Source organism: Carassius auratus, unplaced genomic scaffold, assembly GCF_003368295.1.
Source record: "Carassius auratus strain Wakin unplaced genomic scaffold, ASM336829v1 scaf_tig00215866, whole genome shotgun sequence".
NCBI lineage: Eukaryota > Metazoa > Chordata > Actinopteri > Cypriniformes > Cyprinidae > Carassius > Carassius auratus.
Genome location: NW_020528281.1, coordinates 3,553 through 22,239, shown reverse-complemented (window position 1 = coordinate 22,239; position 18,687 = coordinate 3,553). Strand labels below are relative to the sequence as shown.

The 18,687-nt window shown below is 35.9% G+C and overlaps 1 protein-coding gene across 1 annotated transcript; it reads right to left on the bottom strand.

The window, feature by feature from the left end:
• Positions 1–466: 466 nt before the first annotated feature.
• LOC113096054 (WSC domain-containing protein 2-like) lies at positions 467–18,111 on the bottom strand. The gene is made up of 8 exons (XM_026261422.1): positions 17,148–18,111; positions 12,972–13,086; positions 8,917–9,101; positions 7,648–7,769; positions 7,384–7,558; positions 4,749–4,913; positions 4,456–4,656; positions 467–983 (listed from the first exon to the last, which is right to left on the bottom strand). The coding sequence occupies exons 1-8, from the start codon at positions 17,572–17,574 to the stop codon at positions 631–633; spliced, it is 1,743 nt and encodes a 580-aa protein (XP_026117207.1). The 5' UTR covers positions 17,575–18,111; the 3' UTR covers positions 467–630.
• Between the last annotated feature and the right edge of the window lie 576 nt (positions 18,112–18,687).

Below are 18,687 nucleotides of genomic sequence, written 5' to 3'. Positions count from 1 at the left end.
CTATTTCACTGATCAGTTTTTAAGAAGCATCATAAAATCATAAGGCAATTTCCAGATATTTGTGTTAACAGGGGTTCAGGTGTTAAAAATGAAATCACTTTCCATATATTCCCAATGAGACTGAAGTGCTTAAGGGAGTCCAGTAGTGTTTAAAAGCTGTCCCCGATGTCTTGATGGCAATAGACACATTCATAAAAAGAGTGATTTCTCTTAATGACTGAACTGAATTTGTAGTTACCACACACTATTGTGCCTAAGGAAGATTAATCCATGTGATTAAACTCAAGCCAAATTGTTGCACAAGCCCATGTCTCACTATGTAGTGCAGATTATTAATGAAAGGACAAACGGGTTTGTGGCGAGTGGGGCGGGGCCGAGAGGCGTGGGAACGAGGAGTGAGGCCAGGTGTAGTTCACCTGGCCTCACTCCTCGTTCCCACGCCTCTCGGCCCCGCCCCACTCGCCACAGGGTTTTTCAGCAGTTCATTTCTGTGAAACATACCATTCTTAAAACTGAAAGCAAACAAGGAAAATTATGATGACCAATTTCATATACTAGGGAAAAATGAGTATAGCTGGGAGGGGAAGTGTGTTGTGGGAAAAAAGCATAAGCAAAGTGAGGAGTGCAGTATCATCTGGGCCTGTACTCTTCAGGTACAGCTGGCACGTTTCTCTTTCTGAGTGCCATGTCCACAGTCTTAATTAGCCCGTCAATGGTGGCACGCATTTCTGGAGTATAAGGGTCATATTCAAGCTTCCTCAGCCCTGAGCGTTTGAAGTTCCCATCCTTCTGTCCTTCCACACACAGCAGACGGTCCTCTGAGACTTCTAGGCCCAGAAAGATGACCATGTCTTTTAACCGAAAGAAAAGGTCCCGTTTTAAATCCTCAAAGTGTACAACTTGAACTTTCTTCCCATATTTCAGCCAGTCTAGTGTGTGGGATGCCCACCATGGAGCATAGTTCTTCACAAACTCTGGCCACTCTGATTGAAAGAGAATGAAAGAGTTTAACTTTTTGAACAATAACATCTTGTAGTAACATGCTGTGACATAGTGCCTTAGATTAAGTGCATTGGAAAAACTTGACACATATCTGCAGATGTGTAACAGCACTGTACAAATGTGCCACACATATCAGACAAACGCATGTAAAAAAAACCAAAAAAAAACTTGGTGTTTTTGCAAGTGCGGCAATAGTGGCAGAAGTATATTATTAATCAGTGACAGCACTTTTCTGAAATCAAGAAGCAGAAGTCAGTCATACTTCAAAGTGACGCACTTATTCATGATCAAGTAACATAATGTCATTTTCTGCTGATTCTCATCAGTGGAGAGAAAAAAACAATACTGTAGCTAATGAAGAGCTAATGACTCTTTCGCCAAACTGAATTAAATTATCATAATGATGATGTTCGGAGGATGTAAAAAGAATGGAATAAGTGGTCCGCAGGTCCCCATGCGCGACCAAAATAAAAAATGCGTAATATGAATATGTTCTGACAGCGCATTTGTGTACCGACATGGTTGACAACTGGGTTGCACTTTATTTTACAGTAGGTGTACTAACATGTACTTATGGTGTACTTACAGTGTATTTATCTAAGAAAGTTCTGGTAATACAAGATAACTACATGGGGTAGGGTTAGGTTCAGGGTTAGTACCTAGTTATTACATAGTTATTGTAATAACTATAATAAGTACATAGTATGTACATGAGGAACAGGACTGTAAAATAAAGTGCTACCGACAGCTGTTAATGCATAATTACCATTTTAGATCACAAAATGTACTATACAAGTTTTATTTTCAACATGAAAGCATAAATCTAGGCTATGCCTACAATTTCAAAGAACAATACAGAACAGTGACATTCATCCACTGACGCTCTTTAATCAGCAGCTCTAAATCCGGAAGCATGTATACCTAAGTTTGAATATGATGTTTGTTTATTTATGTTAAGTTTGAATATTAAGTTTGTTTATTTATTTTTAGACTTTTTTTAAATTGGGGAATACATAAAGCGATTCTTCTTAAAGAGGCAAACAAACAAAGTAGTACTAAATATTAGCATTTTATTTTTAAGTTTATTTACTATAAAATAAACACATTTGTTATTAATACTATGACTGCTTTTTATTTTTAATAATATTATTGTAATGAGAAGGAAACAATTGGAATTTAGGTGTTATTAATGTACACGCCCCTTAATTTGAAAGAATTGTTGTGGCTTAATTAAATTAGAGTGTACAGCTGATGTGGGAGGAGATGATGATTATTTAAGGATGGTTTGAGTACTATTTGAGAGAGATTCTGCGAGCTCTCACTGATGGGAAATGCTAGATGGCCGCTCGGATAATTAGTGTCTCCGGCGGTGAAGATAGGCAGTCAGTGGTGGGGTAAATGTGTTAGACAGTTAGGGATATGACTTTGGGCTAGGAGAGCTCGTGAACGATGTAACTGTTTAAGATAATACAGAGATTGGAGAAGCTGATTAGGTGGACTGATAAACTGATAATTGAAGATTTCCTGTGTATCCTCCTCGCCTGACTCGAGCTCGTCCGCTGTGCGTGTGAGCCAATTTTGGCCAAAAAGGGGGGTAATCTGTTTTATGAGATAATGTCATGTTTTAACAAGCAATAAAGAATCGTGTGTAAACTGCCATCTGATTGTGCGGGTGTCTGCCTTCCCTGTCCTTTGTGTCCACCATAATTTAGTTTATTTACTATTACTTAATTAAAAAAAAACTAAATAAATAAAGTGTAATAATATTATAACTATTATTAATATTTTTTTTATAGTTGCATTTAATGGGTCACGCTATATGCAGTGTGAGGACCAAACCAAATCTCAAGTTTCTCTTATGAGAACCAGGCTGAAAAAATATGTGCACCCCTGATGATATTAAAAGGCATGTTGGCACGGGAACAAGAACAGTGAAACAATAACTCAGGAACATAGTGTTAAATGTTCAAATCTGTTAAACAGACAACTTCATTAAACGAAACAAAAATAGAAAGATGCTCATTTCAGTAAACAAGACACCAACATGTCACAAGCATCTCTTCCCCGTGTGAAAAAATAAAAAAATTGTAAAGAAGCAGAACAAGAGGAAAACGTTGCTTAAAAATGGACTTCATTGGTGGTAAAGACAACTTTGCACAATCGATATATTGACTAATAACATAGTTTACAAACTTTTGATAAACTCAAAAACTAAATTACACTAACTGCAAGTAAAATGTGTTTTGGTTTAATGGTTAAAACCGCGAATTATTCAAAATGTAAACACCAAAAACCTGTTAAAACAAAAACCTGTTAAAAATCAGTCACAGCTTTCCTGTCTGATAAGCTCACACGCTTGACTGCAGTACAGCAAATATAACCCTCAGACTAATGGCAACATCAAGAACAATACAGAAGTCCTTTTAAACATTTAGCCTGACTATAAACACTGGGCTGTTAGCCTATCAGTCTCACCTAAGATACAGATAATATTGTGATGAGCTCAATCAAGACAAAAAAATGTGTCAAACCAGAGTGTGTAAATGAAAGAGGAGCTGGACGAATAGTAATAGTTAAAAAATATCTGTATAGCAGCAGTAGAAAAGAAAATTCACAGAATATTTTGAAATGTAGCATTACATCACTAGCTCACCAATGGATCCTCTGGAGTGAATGGGAGTGCCATCAGTAAGAGAGTCCAAACAGCTGATAAAAACACCACAATGATTCACAAGTAATCCACAGGACACGGTGAAGTGAAAAGCTTTTTTAATAAACAAAAAAACACAAAGTGTGTTTTTTAATAAAAAAATACAATAAGACATAGTATCTCTATGCATAATATTGCTTTGTCCGGAGATAAAGTCATCTCATCTGAATCATGAGGGAAAATATGCACAGATCAAGGACTGTTTTAACAGTTTTATATTTGGATGTGAGAGGACAACAATGGCATTAAGATTATTCATTATTATGACTTACGTTTATGATTATTAAGTTATATAATTTATAATAATAATGAACTATTATGCATTATTATGAATTTTGACCAGAAGTGATGATTTAAAACTAATACACCTCAATGATAGATTTGTTTATTACAAAGACGCAGCTTTTCACTTCATACGAAATTCACGAGAGTCATGTGGATAACTTGTGAATCATTGTGGTGTTTTGATCAGCTGTTTTGACTCTGATTCTCACGGCAAACATATACTGCAGAGGATCCACTGGTTAGCAAGTGATATAATGCTACTCCAAATTTCTCTAAATCTATTCTGATGAAGAAACAAACTTGGATGGCCTGAGAGTGAGTATATTTTCAGTAAACTTAAATTTTTGAGTACAGGTAAACTGTTTCTTTAACAGAGACAATAACATAAACATTTCTTATGTGATTTATAAAAGTACTGCTGTGTGTATTGTGCACTAAGTAAAGCTTTTATTTCTCACCTTTCCCCCTCCAATGAGCCTGAGAGGCAAATCCAACATGGCCACCATATTTCCGGTTAAATTCTGCCATGAGGGCTTTATAAGGATTCCGGATCATGAGAATGCTGGCGTCAAAGGTCTCAATCTCCTTCCTGCCGCTCTCATGGGTCTTGATACATATAGTTCTACCACTGCGCCAGTGATCTCTCTCTCCTTTAAAACCTGCACATGCAGAGAAATCAAAGAGAGAGAAAGACCATCAGCAACCAAGAGAAAAAAAGATGGCCTCATAGAGAACAAAAAGCTAAGTTAACCTTTGTTGTACAGTGAGCCATCAAAGTAGTAGCTCCCAGTGTAGTAACCCGTAGCCAGCTCAATAAGATGACGGGCCCATGTATTTCCTGCGCCTGGAAAACTAGCTAGTGCCATTAAGTGCTTGGAACGAGTGGGCAAAAAACGCCGGTCCATACAACGATTATCTGTAGAGATGAAAAACACATAGACCAAACAGAAGATAGTGAAAAAATATTTTCTCCTGCTTACGTTCTACCTTACAGGCACACACATGCGCATTTGTCATTCTTTCACAAGTTACCATAAATGCTGTAAGTGACCTTTTTCCTATGCAAAAATAAAATAAATCTCCAAATCACAGAATATCTGCATTCCTTAAAAGACAGGTAAAATGTCTCAATCAGGTTTGATTCAGTCTTTTCAAATGTTGTCTTTCTTAGACTTCAAATTTGGTTTGAAGCAGTACATGATTACTATTCCTAATGCACCACAGAATGGATGACTATGAGACTGAAGAGGAAACGAGATATTGTGTTAACAGCAAAGACTATAGAATACCCAAGACATGCCACTCGTATACAGTAGTTTTGAATGGGGGAAATGCAACTCTCAATATGGCCGCTAAATCGCAGGAAGCCCTGAATGAAAGAGTCAATCGCTAATCGGTAAAGTCAGCGTGTAACTTCAGCTGAATTTAGAAGGCCCAGTTGCTATAGAAACAGTCAACGCTCTGAGACATGTGCTTAGGACTGTGCATGCGCACTGGCTGATCTAGTCTGAAAAATAAGCTTTTTATAATGCTATTTGAGCAAAAGTAATAACATCTATGACACAGTTGTTGTCAGATTTGGTGATTTCAAATATGAAATTTAATCATAAGCTCAGTGAACAGTTTTGGAGAATTTGATGTTTCCCCATTCAAAGAGATAGGAGTTGCACTTGGATGCATAAGAAGCGTTTCAAAGATAGCCACCGAGTGACATGACATTGTCTTAAAAAAGGACTTTGATTAACAGTTAAAGTGTGATACATTTGCTTACCAACCTTATTTCTGTAAAGCTGCATGTAAAGCTGTAAATCTTTGTCGTCCTTGTGACTTTGTGCTTATTAATCTACACAAATAATGTATACAGAATTCTAAGTCAAAATGTTTTCTTTTTATTTAGTTTTTTGCAATAATCATTACTTACCAAAAGCTTAACCCAAAATAATTATATAAGAGTCCTGAAACAGTAATTTATATTTCATGAAATTTATATATTTTTTATTTGTGTTAAACTTCACTAATTTTGGTCTTAAAATCTACATTGCATTAACATCAAAGATTGTGATGTGGCAAATCACTATATAGTTCTGTACTTCAAAGATGCTTTGCTTAATTATTCCCAGCAGCACGTGTTAATCAAAAGTGAGTGTTCGTTTTTGCTTTGTAAGAGTTTCTGCATGGCATAAATTATCTTCTGTTGATCTTAAATCTCAGACACGCTATTCATTTACACTGTGAGTGTAACAGTCTTTATAGATTTTTCATGTAAGCAGTAAAATGGCTTATATAAACGCCACGAAAGTCATGAAAGATGCAACATTGCAGATTACAAAAGCAAATAGCTGTGCACTTATTTGTGCATAAAATTAGATATCTAATGGGATGTGTGAATTTATGTAAAGCTTAAAAAAATGTTCCATGAAATAGTGAATTGCAGCATGGAGTTGACGGGAGCTTTGATAGTTTTAACTCAGAGTAAAATAAAACTGTCTGAATCAAAGGATACTACTGTGATATCCCCTCCCACCCCTACCCACCCACCCACCCACCCACGCAGCTGCAGCAAATGTAAAAACTGCAGTGAGAACTAACCACTACTGAACAAAGGACTTTTATGACACTTAGAACTGGCATTTCCCCCTCCCTCAAAGTCTATACAGTGATTCTATGTGGGTTTGAGGCCAAATTTGCATTCTTTCAGAAGAAGGCTCTGCCTGCACAACAGGAAAGTTGTGGCATTTAAGTGGTAGATAAATGTAAATGCATGATATATTGTATCAATTTAGTGCCAAATATTCCTTTGTTATACCTTTGACCAGTGTTGAAACCAAAGCAAAAAATATTAAAAAATCTGTTTACTTTGAAAGCAAACTCAGAGGTAGTGTAGAGGAAGTGGAAATTTAGCAAACACGAGTGTAGACCTTGATAAGGTCTCCACAGGGGCGGCAGTGGCTCAGTGGTTCATGTAGGTTGTCTTCATGCCGGAAGGTTGGTGGTTCAATCCCCGGCTCCACCTGACCAAGTGTTGAAGTGCCCTTGAGCAAGACACCTAACCCCAGCTGCTCCCGACGAGCTGGATAGCGCCTTGAATGGCTGACACCGCAGTCGGTGTGTGAATGGGTGAATGAGAGGCAAAATTGTAAAGCGCTTTGTCTGTTGAAAGCACTATATAAATGCAGTCCATTTTTCCATTTACCATAAGTGATAAGCAGCCACAAAAGCTAACATTTGAAACACTGTGAAGTTTCAACCTAGGTTATATTTCATGTTTTTATAGTGACCTGACATGTTTTTTTGCCCGAAAGTATTCCTAAAGTAAATATTGTGCATGTGGGTAGCCTGTGCATTGGCCTGAGCACACTGTTTTGGCCCAAACAAGCTAAAATTACCTTGCACTTGGGTCTGGTACACTACAAAGAAGTCACTGTTTCCACAGCTCTCGAAGTCTTCTCCTGCACAGTGCTGGAGACACAGCTCCTCATCCTCATGGTCATGCAGGGTAAAGAGCGGTGTAGGAAAGCCACAGTGACATTTTTCTCCAGCCAAAGCTGCCAGAGAGAATTCCTATGACAGACAAATGAAGAGATTATATGACAGACAATAAACACAGTAATATAAGAGATACCAGACGCACATCATGCATGCATACTCACTTTCTCTGTGCACATGTCAACACATTTGTCCACTGACATGTTGTTAATAACAGCACTAGCAGGAAGCGCCAGGGTCACGTTATCTGGCCTCTTGAAACATCCCTTGAAGATGGCACTCCCATCTAAAAAGCAAAATAAATAAGTATGAATTTTCAAAAGGTAAAAATGGGAGTGTTGCTTGTCTGTGAAAAGCTCACCAGCTACTGTTTTGTAAATATTTTTTAAATGACTCGGGCCAGCAATGTTTTTTGCACTTCTTAAACTTGGCCGAGTTAGATGTGTTCCAATGCTAACATATTCTGGAACAAAATTTGAATAGAAAATTTTAATCTTGACCATATCCAAAGTCAACAAAGACCCAGGATCTTGTTGCACTTGGTAAAAATATCAAAGGTTAAGTTGTTGCTGCACAACTACTGTTTACAATTGCAGTGTTTATTACTTACGCACACAGACATCCTGTCACATGAGAAAAGTGCTTATTCAGGAAAAGACTGGAATGTCACAAGTTTCTGCCTGTGCTATTTTTTAATCAAGAAAGGGATGCAGAGGCATGAGGAAAATGGTAATGTATGTGCAATAAAGACCTGGAAGTGGAATTTTTATTTATTTATAGTTTACAAAAAAAAAAAAAGGATGTCGTGAGAAGGAGCTAAACAATACTGGCAAACGTTTTCAAATCTACAACAAATCAACATAAATGACTGAGATAGGAAAAAAGAAACAAAGGGATATGTTTTTTCACTAGAAGAAAATAATCACTCCCACGAGAGCTTATTGATGGCGGGCCATTTGCCCTGTACTATGCTCTTGGATCATGCTTGGATTATAAAAACAGCTTAAAGATAAAAACTTTCTGTAAACACGTATCATTAAGATCTAATTTGTTAATATTAGGACAATATTTTTTTACAGCATTTATTAATCTTTGTTTAATTATATGAAAAAAACAATTGATAATTTTTTGTTTGTGTTAGTTCACAGTGCATTGACTACATATAACCAAATGCAACCTTTTAATTTAAAAGTGAATTAATACATTTTGAAATTAAGTTTAAGATTAATAAATGTTGTAGAAGTATTGTTCATTTGTAGGTCATGTCAGCTGAAGTAGTTTATATTAACAAACAAAATAAAAAAATGTGTTACCCAATTTCCTGTGAAAAAATAAGTAATGTGTTCCTTTCTGTTTTTGAGATTGACAGATACATGCAAGTGTAAACTTGCAGATGCATGTGTGTAAGTGTATGTGTGTGTCAGGAGACATACATCTGCGGGCTGACTCCTGGCTCAGCTCCAGTCTATATATGGACAGTCGATTAGGTCCTCCACAGAGGTTACTTTTCTCCCCTTTACACTCCATATTACATTCACTCTCTGACACGTTGGGTGCCTGGATCTTATGGCCACAGTAGCACTCAGCTCCAAACTCCAGACCTGCATAGAGATAACCCCTAATTACAGAAGACAGAGAGAAAACATCATTATTCATTCCGTTCATTGTAATGTCAGGGCAGTGGATTGCCAGTTATCTGACAAACTAAGCTATGGTTCTTATGAAGAAGTGTTAGTTATCCTGCTCCCAACGCTGATAGTTCTCCACACTATCACAGTTAATAGAAGTGCCTAAAATATGAACAAAATGAGCAAAAATGCATGCAATTTATTTATTTATTTTTTTTACAAAAAATGCACAAACAGAAAGAGATAATATAAAATGTATAATAGACTTTTCTTCCAGTTAATGTTAGCCTGAATGCACTGTAAGTCGCTTTGGATAAAAGCTTCTGCTAAATGCATAAATGTAAAAGGTTTTAGTTAAATGTGATAACATTTGAAAATCCTCCTCAGGTCAAAATGACTGGACACAATATGAGGGTAAAAAAAAAAACAAGCAAAGAAATAAAAAGGAAACAAACGTATGACTGAATTGTCCAAAAGAAGACCTATAACATCCATTTAGCAAACAGACAAAGACATTTTTTTTATGACCCCTTTAAACACACTGAGAGAAATGCGCTTATTCCATAGTAAACAATATTCTACATACAAATAGACTGCACAAGTCAAGTCCCCTTTATTTGTATAGCGCTTTATAAAATACTGATTGTGTCAAAGCAGCTTTACAGTATCAAGCAGTAAAACAGTTAACCAATGATGCAAGAAGACAATAAGAGAGTCATTTTTCCAGCTAAAGTCAGTTAATTGATGATTCATTGATGTCACCATCCAGTTCAACTCTCTTCCAAAAGTTTGTGTGCAATCAGCCAAGCGTCCCCAACTAAGCAAGCCAAAGAAGACAGTGGCAAGGAACCAAAACTCTATCGGTCACAGAAATGGAGAAAAAAAAAACAGATACTGTACCAGACAATACATACTTTAAACAATAACAATGAACAAATGCGCATTACAAGCAATGGGAGGTCAGGGATAAATTAGTATAAGCATTGTTTTTACAATTATAATTATTTATTTTTTTTTCATTAATGAATTACACAAGTGCATAACTGCATATGTTCACTGGGTCATGATGTAGCCTAAAGTAGTTAAATATCTGCGATGGTAACTGAAAAGTTTTACATTCAACTGGTGTTTTATGGTGCTTCATAACAGGCTGTTCAAGGGTGAATGTAATGTATTTCCTTTAAACTGAGGGCTTTTGAGGTGATCGTGAGTGAGCATGTAGATACATATCTTGTAAAAGGCAGGAAGCATGTGGTTTTTTCAGTGGTTTAGCTAGCAGACGTGTCTGATGGGCATAGGCCTACCTTACATTCACTTTGATGAATAGGGCCCTCCAGTTGATTATACAAATATAATATTTGTTCAATAATTGTTGTTTAATATATTTGAACACAGTTTTATACACTTAAATTATATTTAATATATTTGAGGAAATACGGTGCCTTTGAACATTTTCTGTAGAATGATGAAATTAAATTTTAAAGGGCTTCTGTTTCTGGATAAACAATGCAGTATTACATTTTTCTGTTCTAACTGCTACTCAGGTTTTGTATGAGGACAGGTTATAGTTATAGTTCGCTTGTATGTTGATATTCTAAGACTTAATGGACAATGAAATTATGAAAACGTACACGGACCGATCTATCTACACAGCTTCTTACTTTATAGTTTGAGTGGCCTATTGTGATCTGCAACAGACTTTAGGGATTGGGGCTATTGTTAATGATATTAGGTTATGTTGACAACAGGCACATTCATGACAGAGATCTGGTAGTTTTACTATGCGTGTCTTCCACTGTGTTCTATGGTCTGTTTTTCAATGGATAAAAGAAAAGACTGAAATGACCTGAATATTGAGTCTGACTCTGTTCGTTATTTACCAGTTCATGCTTACTTTTGGTCAGGCCAGATCAAAAATAAAATTCTGCCTACCACACTGGTCTTATTGTTCTGACACTTGATCTGACCAGCAGTTTTCCATTCCTCATATTCAGAGCTGGACGCAAAATAGACTGTTTTGCTTAAGACATCAGTTTCGATTCAGCTCATGCACAAGGTGAAAAGTTTAGTTTCCAAGCACTCTCGACAAGGTTTTCCCAGGACTTTAATATGTCACAGTTTCACAAAACAGTGTGTCAGGGCGTTTTGTTAAATGCAGCGGCAAAATGTACTGTGCCTTCATTTGAGGTTTCGCTGTTAAATCTAAAACATCTGTCTGGAACGTAGAGCGTTAATGTGCTCTCCAGTCCTCGACCCCCCTTCCTTTCAACCTCTCTTATTTTCAGATTTTTTAAAAATGCGATCACTGTGTCAAGCAGACACTTCAGTGAACTGTGTCCATAACACAGAGCTGCCCTTTGAAACAAGATGCATGAGGGCAATTTTACATGCATGATTTTTTAAAAAGAGAACAGTATAAGGATTTCTTTCTTCAGTTTCTGGCTTATCCCTATGCATGCTGCTTCTTGTTCTAATTAACTCATTATGGGAGGCAGGATTCCTGAATGTTGAGAGTGGGAGTACACCACTGAGTGCAAACAGATGAGCTGCATGTGTTAACTCTCTCTCTAAAATGACTCATTCTGTAAGTCACGACATTTTCTTTAAAGCATTCCCTCAACCCTTTTTCTTCTATTTCATGAAATAACAATGAATGGTAATGCAACAAATATGTAAAAACAGAATAAAATGATGATTAACTTAGACATTTCATGACGTTTGAGGACATACTATTGCATTATGTGAGAAGCAAACATAAAAGTCACTATATTCACTGATCGTTTATCAAGTGAGCAGTTAACTGCAGGAACTGGATCAGTGAGTCAATCTTGATCTTTTCTGATTGATGAATGTTTGTCATTCTCTGGCACTTGCCAGAGCCCACAATGGGGGAGCAAACTTCCAAGGGAGCCTTAAAGTTACTTAAAAAAAAAATATATCCATATCTATATTCTTAATCCAGTAAAACACAACAAGTAGAGTGTGTGTAATTTTAATTAAAATAAATAAGTTACATTTAATTTTAAATAATTAAGCTTTTTTTGTTGTGGAAATTTACAGCAAATTGATCTGGAAAATGGGGGGCTTTGGAGCCTAAAAAGTTTGAGAACCACTTATCAACCAAGTCATTAAAAATATCAGATTTAAAAGTTCAGTTAATAATGACTTTAATTTAAATCAGTTTCTTCAGTTTCTATCACATGCCTTAGTACGACTCTGACCATCTTTACTTTTATGAGGTTTATGCTAATGCACCCTTGGTCGAATTTAAATGTTTCAGTTCTGATTCACTCTTGTTCCACAGAAAAGAACAAGCTCTCCTTGTGTATACCAAGGAAATAGAAAGTCATTCAGGTTTGGAAACGTTTTTTGGGCGTTTTTTCTTCTTTTTTTTAAATCCCTGAGCTAACATTTGTAAGCACACATAATAAAAAGAAAGCTAAAGCACCAATCTTACTAACATGAAACAGATGACTATCAGAGGAAACAGCATATCTGTCGACCCTGATCTCTCATTTAATCAACAATAAAGTGAATTAGATTAGTATGAGTGTTAAATTGCTTGTGTATGTCAGTTAAGGGTAATTGAATCTAGGGAGAGAGCAATTACATGTTTATGATGACTTAATGTGTATGTATGTGTAAGTCCATTTTTACCAACATTGTGGGGATGGAATGTCAACTTAAAAAGACAGTAAAACTTGAAATCATTTGCTTGTGGGGAACAGTTATCTGTTAGAAAGAAAGTTTCAACAAAAAAATCAGGCAGAGTATATAAACCATAGCCTACAATTAAAAAGAAAGTCACAAATGTGTGTGTTCTTGTACATGGGGATAAAACTTTTCGAATGATGACATACCTCTCAGCGCAGTTGTCCTGGCAACGGAAGACAGTCATTTTTTTGTAGTCAAAAAAGGAAACCCCTCTAAGAGCCCGTTTCTGTGTGTCATCAACGTAACAGCCGATGTACTTTGCTAAAAAGAGAAAGAAGTTAAAAACATTACTGGTAATTCAAAAAAAAAAAAAAAAAAAACTGTGCTGATTTGAAATCTCTTCACATGTAAATGCTGTTAATTCAAGGAAGGAATAGCATTTAAAACTCTAAAGCACATTTAATAGTTTTAAAAGTTGAAACACATCACCATCTAGTGGCCAAACAGTAAAATTACAACAAGAGCTTTATGACTTCTGGACCAGGGAAGTTTACATATTTATTTGTTCAGTTAAAATATTCACATTGCATCACTTTAAGGTATTTCAAACATGCTGAAAGCATTTATAAAATTTTATTTTTATTAATAAAAATAACATCATATAATTGTTATAGATCTAAATATATTAATGTGAAATATTGTGAATGTTATGTTATAGTTTATTATTCTATTACACTAGTTAACACCAAAATATTTGTCTTAAGTATACATTTTTCAAAACTGAGATTTATACATAATCTGAAAGCAGAATAAATAAGGTTTGTTGGGATAGGACAATATTTGGCCGAGATACAACTATTTTAAAAAACTGGAATCTGAGGGGGCAAAAAAAATCGAAATATTGAGAAAATCGCCTTTAAAGTTGTCAAAAAGCTCCTAGCAATGCATATTACTAATAATAATTAAAAACAAAGGTTTAATATTATTATAGTAAGAAGTTTACAAAATATCTTAATGTAACATGATCTTTACTTTATGATTTTTGTCATAAAAGAAAAATTTATTACTTTGATCCATACAAAGTATTTTTGGCTATTGCCACTGGTTTTGTGGTCCAGGGTCACATTAAGTATATTTAAATCTGTAATAATTAATTAGCTATTTGTTTATATGTACTGTATATACTGTATGTAGAACACCATTTCATATGTAAACAGCCTGTGACATAAGACATTATAAAACATCAACAGTTTGGATATGGTCACGTTGTTCTAGGCATTTTGTTCTCGAAAACATTCACAGTCTGATGCACTGATGCATCATCTGCTTCATCAATCTCATCATTTGTGACACGCAAATGCACAAAAATGACCCAAAATGCCCTGTTGCATGACATCCATTCTTCCTCTGTAATCTCTCCAGTCCCCATTAGGTTTTAATGTATTTTCTAATAGCTGAGATAGGCTAGTTCTGTCACATACACACTAACCAGTACAACATTACAGTAATTGCAATTGTCTAAAAAGCAGTACTTTTTTTTTCTTGAGCCGTGAGTTAATCGTATTGCCAGATCACTGGACTGCCGTTCTGTGAAGCGGCTAAGTGCAGGGATGGAACTCTCACTAGCAGCATGACTACAGAGATAATGATGCTCCGCTGTACTCACATGATGAGGTCTCTGCATGAACCGTTTGCTCTGGACATATGAAATATAATGAAGAGGGGAGCAGGGATGAATTACAATAGTTTCACATAACATTTAAATAAATCTCAATATCATAAAATTACATTAAATTCTCCATTTTATTTTTTTAATCAGAATGCTAAAACTTTGTAAATATATATTTAAAATGTAATAGACCAACATCCTATTTAATAATAAAAAAGTATTTTTCTTTGCTTTTGTGTGTCTGATATTTGTCTATTATATAATGTATAATAATAACATTCATCTATTATTACTACTATGACAGATATGAACATTGTAAAGGTTCTAAAAGTGTCCTGAGGGAGGCAGTGTGGAGACAGGAACAGCACACGGAAGAGAACAAAGTAAGATTGTCTGTCAACATGCCTCAAAATTTATTTTGAAAATATAAATAATATAATTATATTTTAATATATTATAGAAATATTACACATATTAAACTTTCTCTGCAATTATTATATGATTTCTTCTGCTAAATCATTTCCACTTTATTTCTCCTCATTCAATATCCTGTTTCATCCCAAAATACATCAGATTTCGAAATCAAATAGAATTGTACTTACACATGCACCACTTGTACTCAGTAAACTCACAACATAATTAGAGAGCAACTTTCATGCATTTCCACCTCTGTACTGTCAGGCTGTCTGCTGCTATTGATATTGTAGATATTGTAGAGAACAGACAAGGATGTTGGGTATCTGAGATCATGTTCCTGTCCTTGACTTCCTTGAATATACAATCTTCACAATTATTACAAAGTGGCTTCCTCTTTATCAGAATTAGATTGCTAAAGTCAAACCACATCTGACTGTTGAAAGTGAAGGGTGCAGTTTTTATTAGAGGCCCTGAGGGTTACACTTGAGAACCATCTGTTCAAGCCTCTTAAACTTCACTATGGATAAAGGCAATGACCTGAGACTCAGGAAATTCACTAATTGGCTTTCTTTTGCCTTTTTGTGGGTCTCTGTGTGAACAATAGTGAGTTAGCACTATTAGACTTGTAGATTCAGTCCATCTTTCACAGAGAAAAATGATTTAATTTTGCAGGGCCCCTCAAAGTTCACTTTGTAACTTGCACCTAAAAAAATAACTGCACATGAAAAACATTTCATTTCTGCTTTGTACATCCAAGACCTTCACCAACCACCCTCAAACATGCTTTTATAGAGGCCCAAATATGGTACAGGTCACATCATGCATATTTAATTGGATTACCTCATAGCAGAAGCTTTTATTTCAAATATTAATGAACTGACTTTATGTTTATGTACAGGAACATTCTGAGAAATTTGAGAAAGTCATATTTTTCCAGCTCCAAAAGACTTACCCATAACTAACCCATACATTCAATCACTTTGATCATTCAAATGAGGTTTTATTAAAAGCATCTAGGTTATTTGTTTCTATACTGATTATTTTGTTAATTAAACAAAAATTTTATATTGTACATTTCTTTATTTTAAGACTATTTTTGTGACTACTGCTCATCAACAAGATATTTAGGAGCTATGAAACATCAACTTAAGGCTATGAACTAACAACAGCTCTCAAATGTGCTACTCTACAATCATTAGAAGAAGAAAAAAACCACAGACACACATTCATTATTTACTTAAACAGTCACCAAAAGGGCACTTCGTTCCTCCAGCTTAAAGCTTTAAAGACACAGGTGCTTTGCTATACTCCACTGAGCTTCAACTACGGCCTTAATACCATGATGACTGTCTGCGACAACTGACCACTGACATGCTGAATCATTCTCTTCTGATCTCAAAGGCTCAATCAGCTCATTCTAAACAATTGTTCATTGTGCTTCACAGGACACACAGTGTTTACTGTATACTCACAACACCCTGTGCACTTCATCTGGTAAAAAAGAGCTCATTCTTAAACCCTGCAGAACAGATTATGTTTTATTATGATGATGATACCAATTATATACCATATATATATACCTATATATACCAATTAGGATGTTATAAATCCACTTTTTATATATGCAGTGACTATCAGGTAAATTTAACCTTCCACTTCCTGTGAAGTGATCTATCGATGTATACTGTATGCACTTATTCCTCATGCTGCTCGCAGTGCCCTTCATATTAAACATATATAGCATATATGGAACCTCTCCAGGATAACCAGTTTTCCCTGTAAACTATACTGAGTATTTGCTAAAAGTTGCTAAAACAAACACTGTTTTAAACACTTAACTGCACAGACCACCTTCAACTAGCTTGGTCATTACTCTTGTTGTCAGCTTCACCAGCAAAATGGCTGAGTGAATTTTTGAGGTGAATGTTTAAAACAATAAAATGTAAATTTCTATTACTGACTTTAGCATAAACCTTAATACATTTAATAGATTTCTCTAAAACAAATACTGAAATTTAATTTTCCTTCTCAAGTGAATGTATCTTGTTTTAATGTTTTTTTTTGTTTGTTTTTTGTTTTTATTTAAAAACAAAAAAACTAATTATATATATTATTTTTCAGTGTTAATCAGGTTGGACCAGAATGGAAATTTATTCAATGCTACTGGTTTGGCAAATAGTCTGGCTATATATCCTTTAGATTTTGGTTAATATAAGAGCCTTTTCTATATGAATATAACTGGTCAAGATTGTCAGATGTTAAATCCTGGTGAAATGGTAATGGAACTGTTCCCTACCTCTCCCGTTATCCATCTCCTTGGTGGTTTTTCCTTTGGCTCCATGGCTCCAGCTGCTAGTATGTTCGACTCCTCTTCCGGCCCACTCAGGTACATGCTGTGCCCCATTTTCCTTCCTCCACGGGGGTCTAAATCTCCGGGGGGCTCTCCGTGTCTCCTTAAATACCCTTCTTAGGAGCCCGAGACCCTCAGCGGTAGAGCTCCCACCACCTGTGCTGGCCCCACCTTCAGATATAAGTGGGTCACGGCCGCTTCCAGAAGCTCCAGTGGTGGAAGTGTTGCTGGAGAATCCGGAGTGGAGGAAAACAAGACTGCCAGCAGTGAGGTAGAGGAGGATAAAAGAGAAAAAGCGTACCGGTTTACGCCGGAAATAGCGATGGATCTTCAGCAGCGGTCTGGCCATGATGGGCTCTCGAGCCACACGCATTGGCCTTCGATGTTACACAGGAACATATAAAATCAGAGACAGCACCTTCCTATAACTTCTATTGTCCTACGAGTCCCTTTGAAACATTAAAACGATTCCCATACCAGGTAACAGTAGTTGTAATGATGACAGTACAGTTTGTCCATCTGTTAGGGACCTTAAAGTCTGAAGACACTTCCCAAGCTTTCCTCTGTAGCAGCATGCAGGAATGTGTCTGTGTATCCTGTGTCTTTCTACATCCCCAAAGAGATAGCGACAGAGGAGAACGGTGCTACTGCAGAGGCCATGTTGTGAAAGACGAGTGGCAGTGAAGACTGAAAGATGATATTGCCGTGGCGATGCTTTCACTACTGTTATCTGACTCTCGCTCTCCTGAGGCCTTGTTTCCCACCAAGCTGTCCATCAATCAAAAGCAGTGCTGATTCACTCCTGACTCAGGCCTCACTCACAGACTGAAAAACACAAAATGACAGATACTGAACGAGGAGTAAATACCGATGAGGTCTCTGTGCAAAAGAATACTTCATTTGAAAGTGAGTAAGGATAGAGGGTTCAAATTCAATAACAAGCTGCAAAAGCATGATTGATGAGCATCTAAACCATCAAACACAGAATTGGCCTTGTAGGAATTTTCCGAAAAGAGACTGTACCAATTTATGCAACAGCTACACTAAAAGATAAAGAGCATGATCACATTTTCAGTCCAAATGTTGTTCAGCTTGAGGACTTTTGTCTTTTCACAGATATCTCCAAAAGACAAGACTCCTATTTATAATTAAAAAACCCATCTTGTGATTCACTGAACATCTTTAGGACATTAACATAGTTATTTTCAGTTCATTTCAAATGGATTTGTTCTTCTTTTGATTTTCTCACAACAATCATTACTTCAACATTACATCACTCAGAGATACACAGTGCCAAAATCTCATTAATTTGATTCAAAGATTGAAACGACCAGTGTTTCGCGGCAGAGGAAATTGAAATAAATCTGTCATAATGATATTGTCACAATATTAATTCTTAGCATAGCAAAAATGAAACGATTTTATAACCACAGCAAAAATTATTTTCTAAATTAGTACTTTTGTCTCATTTTCCAGTAAAAATATC

Bases quoted from the DNA above. Each gene is read 5' to 3' on its own strand.
- LOC113096054 (XM_026261422.1), bottom strand. From the start codon at position 17,574: ATGCGTGTGGCTCGAGAGCCCATCATGGCCAGACCGCTGCTGAAGATC. The intron at 9,102-12,971 runs GTATGTCATCAT...TTCTGTAATTAG, and splicing joins CAGGACAACTGCGCTGAGAG to GGGTTATCTCTATGCAGGTC. The intron at 984-4,455 runs GTGAGAAATAAA...TCTTTCAATCAG, and splicing joins GGCTCATTGGAGGGGGAAAG to AGTGGCCAGAGTTTGTGAAG.